Genomic DNA, 15720 nt, shown 5'->3' on the forward strand with positions numbered 1-15720 from the left:
GGCAAGAAAGTGAATTTATTCGTCCCCATCAAGGTCTGGTACATCAAGATGAAAAGTCTTCATGGTTACTCCTAATGCTTTTATTCTGTGTGATCCATTTGCATGTCAGTGAGCCTGAAAATATTATGCTGTAGATCTCGAGTTAACCTAAGGACAGAATGAAAACACATCACATTGGGAGAATTAATTTGGAAGAGAAGGCAAATACTAATTTCCCAGTAATGAAAGTTTATGATTTGGGATATTTCTGTTTAGAAAAATAATGAGGTGAGACACATGATAGAAGCAAAAAATAAATGTAATGTAGGGATGAAATAGATAGCAGTTTTTGTCTCTCATAATAGAACCCAGGTTCATGGCAGAAGGTTGAAGACATTTTGTCTCAGAGAGTAGACGTTTCAAGGAAAGATGAAAGGATTTCCTTCTCTCTCAGCATTCCTTGTTGGTTTTTCTTAAACAAACAAAATATTTGGGTTGTTGTGAGTTTTCCAGGCTGTATAGCCATGTTCCAGAAAGATTCCAGAAGCATTCTGGAACATGGCCATACAGCCCAGAAAACTTACAACAACCCAGTGATTCTGGCCATGAAAGCCTTCAACAACACATTAAACAAAATATCACTCTTACACTGCTGCTATGGAAATGTGACTTCCAGTAGTGAAGTTTTGTCATCTTGCATAGTATTCCCATACTATTCAGAACTAGGGGGAACAAAACTTCTAAAAAGTAATTACTTGAAAATATTGAAGAGAAAAAAATTACAGATTTTCAAACAGAATCCTCTCCTTTCCTATTTCTCAAACGTATGAATGTTTCAAGATGTATAACAATGTATAAAGCACATTGTTGTCACTTTAACAGTCATTGGCCTTACCTCGGTTTTTACATTCCAAAATACAATCTTCTATAGTCCCAAAGTTATTGCTATTGCCATTACAGCCACCAAAATTAAATGGCTTGCAGCTCTTTGTTTTGGCATCATAATAGAAACGAGGAAAACTTGCATTGCAAGGTCCTACATCTACCGGCAGGTTGCATGTGTGAGGCTTAGTTTCTGGGGCAGAGAAGAGGAAAAAGAAGAAATGCAAAGTTAGTTTTCAATATCCCTCACAACCTCTGAGGATGCCTGCCATAGATGTGGGCAAAACGTCAGGAAAGAATACTTCTGGAACACAATGCAAACTTAGTCACCACTGAGCTCTTTTGGACAGGATTCCCGTGCTGGAAGGTCATGATACTTGTTGCTGAGGTTCTCATTTTATCTTTCTTATTCTTCTTGTTTATTTCTTTTTAAAAATTCTAGCTCTACAACACATCAGTGAAATGGTACATTGGCACTAGAATACTGTACCTCCAAGAAAAATTGAAGCCAATTTGTTCTTCAAACTGTTTCAGCAAATAGCCCTCATTTTCAAGAGTTTGTGTGCCTTTAAGGAAATCTTAAGAGCCTCCAGTGGTGCAGCGGATTAAACCGCTGAGCTGCTGAACTTACTGACTAAAAGGTTGGCAGTTCGAATCCAAGAAGTGGGGTGAGCTCCTGCTGTTAGCCCCAGTTTCTGCCAACCTAGCAGTTCGAAAACATGCAAAGGTGAGTAGATCAATAGGTAATGCTCTGGCTGGAAGGTAACGGCACTCCATGCCGTCATCCCGGCCACATGACCTTGGAGGTGTCTATGGACAACGCTGGCTCTTCGACTTAGAAATGGAGATGAGAACCAACCCCCAGAATTGGACATGACTGGACTTAACGTCAGGGGAAAACCTTTACCTTTACCTAAGGAAATCTAGAAAAGCTAATCTCACTTTGTGAAAGGCAGGAAACAGTGTTTTTAAAATACAGTAGAGTCTCACTTATCCAACATAAATGGGCCGGCAGAACGTTGGATAAGCGAATATGTTGGATAATAAGGAGAGATAAAGGAGAAACCTATTAAACATCAAATTAGGTTATGATTTTACAAATTAAGCACAAAACATCATGTTATACAACAAATGTGACAGAAAAAGTAGTTCAGTACGCAGTAATGTTATGTTGTAATTACTGTATTTACGAATTTAGCACCAAAATATCACGATGTATTGAAAACATTGGCTACAAAAATGCGTTGGATAATCCAGAACGTTGGATAAGCGAGTGTTGGATAAGTGAGACTCTACTGTACTACATTTGTGATTTCTGGAGGTAGAACCTCCAGCTTGTGACAAAACATTTGAATTACTGATAGCTAAAAATAAAATAAAAACTTGTTAGGCTAGTCCACTACTGTGGTATTAGCTATCTCTCACAATGGATTTAGCATATTTAGAAAATTTGCCATTAAGTCTCTTATTAAGTTGGGTTCTGTCCCCTCCAACATTTCAAAGACTAAAATGAGGACCCCTACATAATACAAATGTCCTCCCCTAAACTGCAATCTCAGGATCCCATAGAATGTTGTCATGTCAATTAAAGTGGAATCATAGCACTACAACTGTGTCATGTGAAAGGGACTCTTTTGATCGACAGTAAAGTAACAGAGAACAATGTGCTGTGTGGGACAGAATATAAATTGCAAGTATGAACTAACACAGGTATGGGCAAACTTCACCCCTCTGGGTGTTTTGGACTTCAACTCCCACAATTCCTAACAGCCTACTGTTAGGAATTGTGGGAGTTGAAGTCCAAAACACCCGGAGGGTTGAAAGTTTACCCATGCCTGAACTAACATATAAATGACAGAAGAAGATCACTGCAGAGATTTTACCAGGATTCCTTTCAGGGTGTTTCGAATAGTCGGGACTTCCTATGGCAAAGAGAAGAAAAACAATCATTGAGTGGGAAGATAGTGGTTTGATTGGAGATGCTCAATTCTAAACTCAAGAAAAACTAAATAGAAGAAAATGGAGGAGGGTTGATTTTCCAGGCACTGGAGTATTTTTGCAAATCAAAATTCCCATTCTGAACTGTTGTTGAATAAACGTTACCATGCTTTGGATAACATTCCCAAAGACTAGAGTTCAGAAAGTTACTTTTTTTTAAAAAAAAGTTGCCTTTATAGTGTTCCCTCCTGAAATAATTGCTTACTGCCAAGGCCAGATTATGGCATGCTCATCACCTAAGTCAAGTCATGTCAAATCCACAGCTTGGGAAAGTTACTTTTTTAAACTACAAGTTCCACAGTCCCTGGAACCCCAGTGGAGCAGCGGGTTAAATTGCTGAGCTGCTGAACTTGCTGATCGAAAGGTCGGCAGTTCGAATACAGGGAGTGGAGTGAGCTCCTGCTGTTAGCCCCAGCTTCTGCCAACCTAGCAGTTCGAAAACATGCAAAGGTGAGTAGGTCAATAGTGGGAAAGTAACGGCGCTTCATGCAGTCATGCTGGCCACATGACCTTGGAGGTGTCTATGGACAACGCTGGCTCTTCAGTTTAGAAATGGAGATGAACACCACCCCGCAGAGTCGGACACAGCTAGACTTAATGTCAGGGGAAAACCTAACTTCCACCATCCCTCCATTGATTTCAGCAGCTGAACTGCTTATAACAGTGATGGCCAACCTATGACACGCGTGTCAGCAATGACACGCCTAGCCATTTTTGCTGACACGCTGCAGCATGCAGATTGATCGGATGACTAATGTCTTTTGTGGCCAAATTTGGTGTGATTTGGTCCAGTGGTTTTGTTGTTTACTCCATGGGAATTATGCATATTACACACACACACACACACACACACACACACACGTATATATATATATATATATATATATATATATATATATATATATATATATATATATGTGTGTGTGTGTGTGTGTGTGTGTATATATATTATAATTCTATTATTATTGTAATCTATATATATAAAAGGGTAATGAAATTTCGGCATAGGACAAAACAACAAAATTACACATCCCAGAAACACAAAACTTGGCAGCACAACCCCTCAAGTCTATTCACTGCTATTCCACCTGGCCGACAAAGGATTCCCATAAGCCACAGCAATGCGTGGCCGGGCACAGCTAGTATATTATTATATTATTCATTATTCATGACTACATTGAAACTACAATAGAGAGAAATCAGCGTGGAAACTGCAAGAGCTACCATAGATTGTTGTACATGGAAATAATGGTAGTAAATAGTTTTTGATTTATTAAATACAGTTATATATTACAACTAGCTGTGCCCAGCCACGCGTTGCTGTGGCATTGTCTGGTTGTGTTGGTTAGAAATTGTTTAGGTAGCGATGGTATTGAATGTCTGTTGTATGGTTGTCTTTATGTTTAGTATGCATTTGGTTGTTTGTGTACTGTGAAAGTGGTGAGGGTAGAGGGGGGTCTATGTCCCTGTGTAGTATTGTATAGTATTTATACGTTGTCCATGTGTTGTCAATGCTTGGATTGTGTCCTGTTGCATAGTAGAAAGGGTTGGGCTGGATGGCCCTTAGGGGTCTCTCCAAACTCTTGGATTCTATGCTTCTATTATTATTATTATTATTATTATTATTATTATTATTATTATTATTATTATCATCATTATCATCATCATCATCATCATTATTATGTAGAGGCTGGATGGCCATTTTTCAGGAGTGTTTGGATTGTGTCCTGTATGGTAGAAGGAGGTTGATCTGGATGATCCTTAGAGGTCACTCCAAACCTTAGGATTGTATGATGATGTTGTTATTATTATTATTATTATTATTAGTAGTAGTAGTAGTAGTATTGAGAGGCTGGGTGGCCATCTGTTGGGACTGCTTGGATTGTGTCCTGCATGGCAGAATTGGGTTGGGCTGGATGGCCTTTAGGGGTGTCTCCTAACTGTCTGATGCTATGATTCGATGTGTCTACACTGCCATATAATCCAGTGCAAATTAGATAATCTGTGGAAGAGGCCTAAGTGAGGCCTAACTGTGCCTGTCCTGGCTGAGTAGGTTGCTAGGAGACCAAGTGGGTGGAACTTAGCCTTGTAACTGGCAGCAATTGGATAAAAACAATTATTCCTTTCTCTCTAATTAGGACTTTATTTTTCTTTTCTTTTTGTTGTATCAACCTAGAGGCGTGGATGATGGGTTGTGTTGTCAAATTTGGAGTTTGGGGGGCCTGTAGTTTTGTTGTTTTGTCCGCTGCCCTGATGCCATCACTCTTTTATATATATAGATTATATATTTTTGTTATTTAAACTATATATATTGTGAAATTATGGGGTTTTTTTTTCTCCAAGTGACACACCACCTAAGTCATGCTAGGTTTTTTGGTGAATTTTGACACACCAAGTGCAAAAGGTTGCCCATCATTGGCTTATAATCAAGTTTTTATGCGAATAAATTGTATAAATGGTATGTATTCTGGAACAGAATGTCTATGACAGTAACAAAAATGCCTCCTTCCTCCATTATTAGCTGACAGAAACTCCTCTGGCTCTTGTAAGAATGCTATTACTGCATGGATACTTTTGAGAGGAAAAACACAGAGGGGCAAAAGTGAGGGAGGTAGCGCATTTTACCAAATGGTTCACATTTCTGAGCACACTGCTCGTAGGTTGCATAATTGTTGTAATTGCCTCCACAGCCACTATACGTGAAAGGCCTACATCGTTTATTCTTGACATCATAATAATAGCGAGTTAGTTTATGTCGGCACCGTCCTTTTCTCCATCTGGGTTTGCATTCTGGATCTGGATCTGGAGGGGAAAATGAAGAGGAGGGGACACAATGTTCATATCCGGCATCTATCCGTCTTACATATATAGATGTCAATGGTGTGTAAAAGTGCTGGATCTCTGAGCGGGGACAGATTGCTATTGTGGTGGATAGTAAATGGGAGAGAGAAAGAGGGAACGCAATCCTTACGCCAAGCATATATCACGAAAGTCAGATTAATGATAAACTCGCTAGGGCTAGGTCACTTCTAAACATGCTATTGCTCGTGACAAAGGAATAGATGGGTTTTATCTCGTTCCATGTACAGAAACCAGCAGTGAAACCGGAATAAGAGTGTCTAGTAAAAAGGCAGCATACTCTCCTTGGTCTGGACAGCTTTGTCTATTCTGACCCTCTTATCGTCTCCTTTCATCTCATGCTTGGGCCAGTTCTGTGTACAAAGGGTTTGCTGAAGATACTTACGTACTGGGCAAATATGTGTGGAGTCACAAACAGATAACCCTGAAATTCTGTTTTGGCCTTTGGCATAGGAAGAGTAGGAGAAAGCTGCTACGCCTTGTGCTTCATTCCTTTACGGTAATTATAGGCGGCCCAGTACTTTCCAGATGATATGAGCCACAATTCCCATCAGCTCCAGCCAGTAGTCAAGGATTATGGCAGTTGTAGCTCCAAACATCCAAAGCCTGCTATCCTTACAATGCACATATAATGTGCATACGTTGGAGGCCAGCTTGCCCAGTAGAAAAGAAGTAAGAGACCCAAACTGTTTTCATTGGTAAGGGGCTTGGGATGAGGTAAACATAGGGGCTGTTTTCAGCTGAATGAGTAGCATAAAGTGCAATAGAAATGTTATTTCTATTATAACATTCTATATATACATTCTATTCTATAATAATAATAATAATAATAAAAATAATAAAAAATAATTAAAAAAAATCTGCCTAGAAGATCAGGGGGCAGAGGACTCTTACAAGTAAAACAAGCAGTCAAAGAAGAAGAACATGCCCTGGCAGAATATGTCAAGCAAAGTGAAGAACCTGCTTTGATTGAAGTCAAAAATCAGAAACTCCTCAAAACACAGCAGACAAAAAACCAGTACAAGAAAACCGCACTACAAACTAGAGCTGACAGCTGGCACAACAAAACACTGCATGGAAAGTTCCTTGACAAAATTGAAGGAAAAGCTGATAAGGAGAAGACCTGGCTCTGGCTCACGAATGGGACCCTGAAGAAGGAGACAGAAGGCCTGATCCTTGCAGCCCAGGAGCAAGCCATCAGAACAAATGCAATTAAGGCAAAGATTGAAAAATCAGCTGATGACCCAAAATGCAGACTGTGCAAGGAAACCGACGAAACCATTGATCATATCCTCAGCTGCTGTAAGAAAATCGCACAGACAGACTACAAACAGAGGCACAACTATGTGGCCCAAATGATTCATTGGAACTTATGCCTCAAGTACCACCTCCCAGCAGCAAAGAACTGGTGGGATCACAAACCTGCAAAAGTATTGGAAAATGAGCACGCAAAGATACTGTGGGACTTCCGAATCCAGACTGACAAAGTTCTGGAACACAACACACCAGACATCACAGTTGTGGAAAAGAACAAGGTTTGGATCATTGATGTTGCCATCCCAGGTGACAGTCGCATAGATGAAAAACAACAGGAAAAACTCAGCCGCTATCAGGACCTCAAGATTGAACTTCAAAGACTCTGGCAGAAACCAGTACAGGTGGTCCCGGTGGTGATGGGCACACTGGGTGCTGTGCCAAAAGATCTCAGCCGGCATTTGGAAACAATAGACATTGACAAAATCACCATCTGCCAACTGCAAAAGGCCACCCTACTGGGATCTGCACACATCATCAGAAAATACATCACACAGTCCTAGACACTTGGGAAGTGTTCGACTTGTGGTTTTGCGAAACGAAATCCAGCATATCTATCTTGTTTGCTGTGCCATACAACATCATTGTGTTGATAATAATAATAAAAACTTTATTTATATACCGCCCTATCTCCCCGAGGCAGCTCAGAGCAGTTTCCAATCTAAACAGCATACATTACATAGTCAAAAAATGGGAATATTAAAAAATACAACTATACAATTAAAATAGACAATAAAGCCCACTGCCTCAGGGGGTATCTCTGGGCAGGTCCTCTTCGGCTTAGAAATGGAGCTGAGCACCACCTCCCAGAGTCAGACATGACTAGACTTAACATCAGAGGAAAACCTTTACCTTTACTTAGACTCATATAATCAAGTCAATGCATTTCAGTCTGCTTCATATGACTCTACATCAGGGGTCCTCAAACTTTTAAAGCAAAGGGCCGGTCCACAATCCTTCAGACTGTTGAGGGGCCGAATTATCATTTGAAAAAAAATACGAACAAATTCCTATGCACACTGCACATGTCTTATTTGTACCATCTGCAGACATAACAACAACAATGAAAGAACAATACAATATTTAAAAATGAAAACAATCTTAACCAACATAAACCTATCAGGATTTCAATGGAAAGTATGGGCCAATAAGATAGTCAAGTTAATTAGGATTGTTGTTTGTTGTTGTTGTTGTGTGCCTTCAAGTCATTTCAGAATTTGGGTGAGCCTAAGTCTAAAATTAATTATTTATTTACTTACTACATTTATTTACTACATTTATATCCTACCCTTCTTATCCTGAAGGGGACTCAGAGCAGCTGTACGTACATACAATATATTATATTATTAGCATAGAACAATATTAGCATTATACATTACTATATTGAACTATACCACTATATTGTAATATTATATGTAATATATAACATATAATTAATATTATTATATGGTATTATTATTAGCATTATATTGTATAACATTATAATATTTTTATCAATATGATATGTATATACAATATATTTTATTATTAAAATTGATATAAAAATGTATTATAAAACTGAGGGTGGGGGCCAGGTAAATGACTTTAGAGGGCCGCATTCGGCCCCCGGGCCTTAGTTTGGGGACCCCTGATCTACACAAAGGGTTCTCAAAACTTTTCAGCCATGGAGCCCTTTTTGAAGGAAAGGTTTCTTGTGAAGCCCCAAGAAATGCTTATAATGTACATATATATATATACAGTAGAGTCTCACTTATCCAACACTCGCTTATCCAACGTTCTGGATTATCCAACACATTTTTGTAGTCAATGTTTTCAATATATCAAGATATTTTGGTGCTAAATTCGTAAATATAGGAATTACTACATAGCATTACTGCATATTGAACTACTTATTCTGTCAAACTTGTTGCACAACATGATGTTTTGGTGCTTAATTTGTAAAATCATAACCTAATTTGATGTTTAATAGGCTTTTCCTTAATGCCTCCTTATTATCCAACATATTCGCTTATCCAATGTTCTGCCGGCCCGTTTATGTTGGATAAGTGAGACACTACTGTGTATATATACATACATACACCAGACATGGGGAAACATTTTGACCAACATAAACTTAACAGTATTTCAGTGGAAAATCCCAGGGGCCATCCAGTCTAACCCTCTTCTGCCATGCAAGATAAGCACCATCAAAGCACCCCCTGAGCAGTGGGAGGAAAACAGAGTTTTGGAAGTAAGAAAGGTGAGGGGGAAAGTCTTTTGAGGGTGAGGGAAGTGAGGAAAAAAGCTTTTGGGGGAAGAGGAGGCAAGGGAGGGGGAGGGAAGGGCTCCCCAGAGCACACTTTGAGAACCGTTGGTCTACATTGACAATATAATGCAGTTCATTATATGGGGCTGCAGTGGCACAATGGGTTAAACTCTCATGCTGCTGAACTGCTGACCTAAAGGTTTGCAGTTTGAATCCACAGGATGGGGTGGGCTCCCGCTGTTAGCCCTAGCTGCTGCCAACCTAGCAGTTCGAAAACATGCAAATATGGGTAGATAAATGGGTACCACTTCGGCGAGAAAAGTCAAAAAGACACTCTAAATAGTCTTGTCGGCCACACAACCAGGAGGGAACAATGCAGGCTCCTCTGCTTGGAAATGGAGAAGAGCACCAGAAATGAAAGGAGAAGCCTTTGCCTTTGTTTGTGTATGTGTGTCTCATTGTAACAAGGCATTGAATGTTTGCCTGTATAAATATACTGTAAACAAATATACTGTAATCTGATCTGAGCCTGTTGGGGAGAAGGGCAGAATATAAATAAGGTATTACAGTAGAGTCTCACTTATCCAACACTCGCTTATCCAACGTTCTGGATTATCCAACGCATTTTTGTAGTCAATGTTTTCAATACATCGTGATATTTTGGTGCTAAATTCATAAATACAGTAATTACTACATAGCATTACCGTGTATTGAACTACTTTTTCTGTCAAATTTGTTGTATAACATGATGTTTTGGTGCTTAATTTGTAAAATCATAACCTAATTTGATGTTTGATAGGCTTTTACTTAATCTCTCCTTATTATCCAACATATTCGCTTATCCAACATTCTGCCAGCCCGTTTACGTTGGATAAGCGAGACTCTACTGTATTATAAAACAGTGTAGATGCGGTTTGGTATTACTAGATTAGCGAAATGCTGAATCCCACCTGAATTTGAGCCCAGAGCAATCTAAGGTGCTGGAGCTGATGTGAAAATAGGGTTCAGCACCTTGGGTAGTTTCTTTAAGATGCAAACTAAAATCTAGAGTGGATTTGATGCTTTGCTGACATGGAAACCAGTAGCTAGCACTGGTATATTTTCAACCCATGAAGTTCAGGATTGAATGGTCCTTGAGATTTGCAGCCTTAAATGGCTGTCCCAGGCAGCTCACACTTATCATCTGGATTTTTTAAATAAAATCATCTGGATACCTAGGTATCCATTGTATCCTACCTTTCACTTGCTTTCCAGATTATGTTCTGTCATTTGATTTCTCCATGGTTAATAGTCCTTCTTCTAATTGCCCACCCCAAGATGAATTCCCTTGAAGAGGCAATAGAGAACATACCTCGCCGCCACTTCATATCACCTGCCAGATCTTTCCAGGGTGTGATGAGCACTTTGAGAAAAGGAAGGAGAACACAAATTACAGAGTTATCAAGGTGACTATTCCACATGAGCATCCAGCAATGAGTTAAGCCATTTGATAAAATATTTTCACAGGGAAACGGAGAACATCACTGGCCACTTCCTCCTCATTCCATGTACAGAAGAGACAGGAAGATAAACTGAACCTTATTTTAGCAAAGGTAATGAATAGTCTACTACGTTTAAAGTAAGAAGACTCAAGGACTGCAAATCAGAACCCATGGTAGACTCCATTCTGGCCCTCAAAAACTGTCGGCCACTCTCTGCTCTTTCTCCCTAATTTTGGGGCACATCAACTTTGCAAAGTGGTTCACAATAATGTAAAAACAAAGAAACAGGCTAATAATAATAACCAATGAATGACAAAATATTGCTCTTCACCCACTCATTATTTAAAAGGAAAGAACAGATTATTTTGAATATTCAGTTGCTTGATTGACAACCTTGATTTCGAAAGAGCCAACCCAGTGGAACCTGCCTAGAGATATAGTTTATTTGGTCAGGAAACAAATACATGACCAAATTATGCACCTACACCTCCTTGTAAAAGGGCTTTTAAAAAAACTTATGAGTCAGTCAAAATGTAAAACTCTATTGTGGGATGTTTATATATTTTGTAACTTTGTCTCTATGGGGTATGTTTACATTTGACCAAAAGAAAAAGAAATATTTGTGCAAAAGGGGAATATTGAAGAAGTCATAAAATTAACAATCTTGGCTGTGGGTTGTTGTGCATTTTCCAGGCTGTATGGCCATGTTCCAGAAGCGTTATCTCCTGACATTATAAACCTCCCTTGCTTAGTTTTCCAATATACAGTAGAGTCTCACTTATCCAACACTCGCTTATCCAACATTCTGGATTATCCAACGCATTTTTGTAGTCAATGTTTTCAATACATCATGATATTTTGGTGCTAAATTCGTAAATACAGTAATTGCTACATAGCATTACTGAGTATTGAACTACTTTTTCTGTCAAATTTGTTGTATAACATGAAGTTTTGGTGCTTAATTTGTAAAATCATAACCTAATTTGATGTTTAATAGCCTTTTCCCTAATCTCTCCTTATTATCCAACATATTCGCTTATCCAACATTCTGCTGGCCCGTTTAAGTTGGATAAGCGAGACTCTACTGTACTTCACAACCTCTGAGGATGCCTGCCATAGATGTGGGCAAAATGTCAGGAGAGAATGCTTCTGGAACATGGCCACACAGCCCGGAAAAGGCACAAGAACCCAGTCATGAATGCTTTCAACAACAACCTTGGCTGTAATAACAGTTTAAGCAATCAAAGACTACAACGTAACTCCATTTTCTCAGAATATAATCAATATAATAAACACCTGGGAGAGACAATAGGAAATATTTTAAACATATTTGGTCTCCAGAAATCTATGCATCTAGAAAGCTTAAGAAAATGGAAACGGTTGTAGCCCTTACCAAACCTTTCACATTCATAAAGGCAGTCGACGAGAGTTGCAAAGTTATTTTTGTTTCCTCCGCATCCGCTGTAAATGAATGTCTGGCATAAGTTTTTCTTGGGATTAAAGTAAAAGTTTTGAAATGCTTCATTGCAGTTTCCATATCTCGGGGGGCGTTTACACCATCTGGGCATAGATTCTGGGAGACAGAGGAGGAGAAACAAAGAAACAAAGCCATGGCTCATACACTCTCATCTCATCTTTTTGGCAGTAAAGAGATGAGTCAGCAATGGAAGTGGGTGCTACCTATTATTTCCCAACATCTTTGAATGGGTTTTGGAACAATCTCTGGGAACCCTACTGGTTGAACTGGAAAATCTTTGGCCTACATTCCCATTTACCTTACCAATCATGGATAGTCCAGAACCCAGGCAACACCCGCCAATCATTTAAGAGTCAATTTGGAAGGCTTGAGAGGCAGCGACACAGACAGGCAGAACCAAATGTAAGGAAGTGTAGCAGTGCACAATTACACCTGCAAAAGTTCTGCTCCACTGAACGAAATTTTCCTCCGGGTCCCAAAATGCTTATATTGCTGCGAGTGAGACGCCAACAGGAGTTCATTCTTCAGGTATTTATATTTGCTATGTTCGTATTGATTTTGTTATTTGACAAAATCAAGTCTTCCAATATGAGAGCAATCCATTTTAAGATATATATCAGGCACTATAGCATTAGACTTATAGAATAAACAATCCAATGGGGACAATTGGAAATTCTCAAATGGAATACAAAGTCCAATAGATTGCAATTATTGGGCAATGCGCTGAGGACACATCTAAACTGACCACGTAATCTGGAACAAAATCAGTAGATGAACAAATGAACAAAATCTGGCTACCAGTATTAAAAAAAACTCTAAAATCAAAACAATAGATGGGAACCAACACTCTGAGGGCAGAGGACAGCTAATGACTGAACAAAGGATGCGCCCCAGGCAAGAGACAAAACCTTTCCAATGCTAATTAGGGTGATTAACAGAAACATTAATGCTGGCTTCCCAGTGACAAAGGACTCTTGTTACACCCTGGACTTTCCACAGATATATATTTTTTCCTTTCCTTGCCTAGTTTATCCATACCTCACAACCTCTGAGGATGCCTGCCATAGATGTGGGCGAAACGTCAGGAGAGAATACTTCTGGAACATGACCACACAGCCCGAAAGACATACAACAACCCTTCAAAAACACAAACTCAGTAGAGATGGGAGCAATGAAAGCCTGAGAGGAGCTTGCTCACACTAGAGAGGCCATCTCCATCCACGTGCCAGGATTCACAATATCCGCAAAACAACGCGATGGAGGATTCAGGGTTCCCCCTCCCCAACACACACACAATGGTCATGCGCGGATCTCCAGAATGCCTGTTCCTTAAATCAAATTCACCATACGATGTGGTTTACATCTATGCTTGCTGGTGAGCACCACAGAGCCTATTTTGGAGTATTTTGGGATTTTGCTTCTCCTGGTTTAAGGCTTTAAAAGCACATTGCTGCTCGCATTCACACCACGTCTACAATTCACATTAAGTGGTCAGTGTAGATGTGCCCAAGAGGGCTGTAATGAATAAATGTGATGAGCAGAAGAGGAGAGACTCAACATGGCATAATGGTTTGAGGTTCCTGGTATGTTTTAAAATCAGTCATGAACTAATAATAATAATAATAATAATAATAATAATAATAATAATAATAATAACAACAACTACTTTATTTTTATACCCCACCCCATCTCCCCGAAGGGACTCGGGGCAGCTTACATGGGGCCTAGCCCGATAAAACAATCAAATATCAATGATACAACAATAAAACAATTATACCAATAAAACCTCAATTATCAGTAAAACAATCGATAAAATTGACATGAAGCATACAATATTAAAACAGGAGACTAATTCATAAAACCCAGTGCAGAATGTGCCGGAATGGGGAAGGTATTTCACGGTTGAAATGGACAATAAAGTGCAAAATAACATTGGTAACACCTCAAGAATGGGGCTATTATAAAATGGGCAGATAGATCAGTCCAACAACAAATTAAACGTCAAAGGCCTTTTGGAAGAGCCAGGTTTTTAAGCGCCTTGATTAAACTTACTTGATTTGGCAACGATACCAGGCAGCTTGGACCAAGATATGATCGAACCCATAGTGAAGAGAGAGATGACCATGTTCCCGCAATGCATGGTGTCTGTTTGATGGTGGTGCTTGCACTTTAGACAATGTGCAACAGGAAAGGAAAGAGAGGCAAAAAGATGAAGAATGTGTTGCTAGGACATCACAAACAAAGTGTGAATGAGTAGGAACATGCCAAAACAGTTCTGTACAGTTCAAGGTTTCTTGCTGGTTGGAATGGATACTATTCTCTTTCATCTAAGGACACAGTGAAACTATAAAGTCAATTAGCATAATCCTGAGATAGCCAGAAAATGTCCAGGCCCTGTGATATGGTGTTTACAAAGTGGCTGTTTTTTCATGCATATAACCACCTACCCTTTCCTTTTGGTATGTTTATTGATTGCAATTTGTAATTGTCTGTCCTACCTTGCTGGCAAAAAAATGGCACTCAAGGCAGGTAATAATTAAGCAGGTAAATCCAGAACAATTACTTTGTTCTTCGGGCCCATGTAAATAGTTGGGTCAGTTTTGAGATGAGATGGCACTCGCTGTCCATCTCTTCATCGATCTCCTTTTCACAATAGCCAACAGCTGCAAAATGGCTCATGCCGGTGGCTTGTCGCCTGGAGGGATGCTGGCCAGATCAACAAAGTGATCAGAGGAGGGAGAGTAGGAGAGAAAAGGGCGATCCCTCCTCTCCCTCCCCTAGCATCACTCTGGTGCCACAACTGATGTCACACCAGATAATAAGTAACTGACATGAGCTATGTTACAACCACTTGTTGTCGTAAAGAAGAAAAGAGAGCAGGGACATAAGGGTTGTCTTCTGGTGGCAACGAGCCAGGTTCATTCCCACTGCAGAGGTTCATCCCACCTCTGCAGTGGCTAGGATGGTGGTAGTGGTGATCTAAATCACTCTTAAATTGGAAAAAATGGCCAAGATATAAAGACATTTTGAAGAAAACTAATGGATCTTACAATCTAAAATCTCAAGTAGAATTAGGAAAAATTTTCCAAAATCTCTCATGGTTTCAATACGCACAAATTAAAGAAAAATTTAATAGGGATGTAAAAATTGGTTTTAGTGAGTCTGAAGGTGTATGGGACAAATTACTAATATCTAACAAAAAAAGAGATTTCTAAAATTTATAACACATTATCAGGGTGGTCGACTGAAGAGGAGTCAGTGAAACAATGCATGATTAGTTGGGCCAAAAATATTGGTCATACTATAAATTTTTCAGAATGGGGACAAGTCTGGAAAAGAAAAATTAAATATACCTATGCCTGGGACTTAAAGAAAATTGGCTAAAAATTTTCCACAGGTGGTATATGACACCTAAGAAATTGGGAATTACAGTAGAGTCTCACTTATCCAACATAAACGGGCCGGCAGAATGTTGGATAAGCGAA

At 39.4% G+C, this 15720-nt stretch overlaps 1 protein-coding gene across 5 annotated transcripts in view; it reads right to left on the reverse strand.

Moving 5' to 3' along the window:
• Nucleotides 1-15720, reverse strand: part of LOC103280186 (thrombin inhibitor hemalin) — a 27648-nt gene continuing 11928 nt past the window's right edge. For 3 of the 5 annotated variants that reach the window (XM_062960928.1, XM_016996458.2, XM_062960927.1), the window contains 7 exons: nt 14288-14402; nt 12152-12331; nt 10629-10679; nt 5485-5661; nt 2745-2783; nt 875-1054; nt 1-147 (listed from right to left, as the gene is read on the reverse strand). In XM_062960928.1, coding sequence (XP_062816998.1) covers nt 143-147; nt 875-1054; nt 2745-2783; nt 5485-5661; nt 10629-10679; nt 12152-12331; nt 14288-14402 — 747 coding nt within the window. In that variant the 3' untranslated portion in view covers nt 1-142. The remainder of the gene's footprint in view (nt 148-874; nt 1055-2744; nt 2784-5484; nt 5662-10628; nt 10680-12151; nt 12332-14287; nt 14403-15720) is intronic. The other 2 variants (XM_062960930.1, XM_062960929.1) reach the window with 1 other exon arrangement.

This window comes from Anolis carolinensis, unplaced genomic scaffold (genome assembly GCF_035594765.1).
Source record: "Anolis carolinensis isolate JA03-04 unplaced genomic scaffold, rAnoCar3.1.pri scaffold_8, whole genome shotgun sequence".
In the NCBI taxonomy this organism is placed as follows: domain Eukaryota; kingdom Metazoa; phylum Chordata; class Lepidosauria; order Squamata; family Dactyloidae; genus Anolis; species Anolis carolinensis.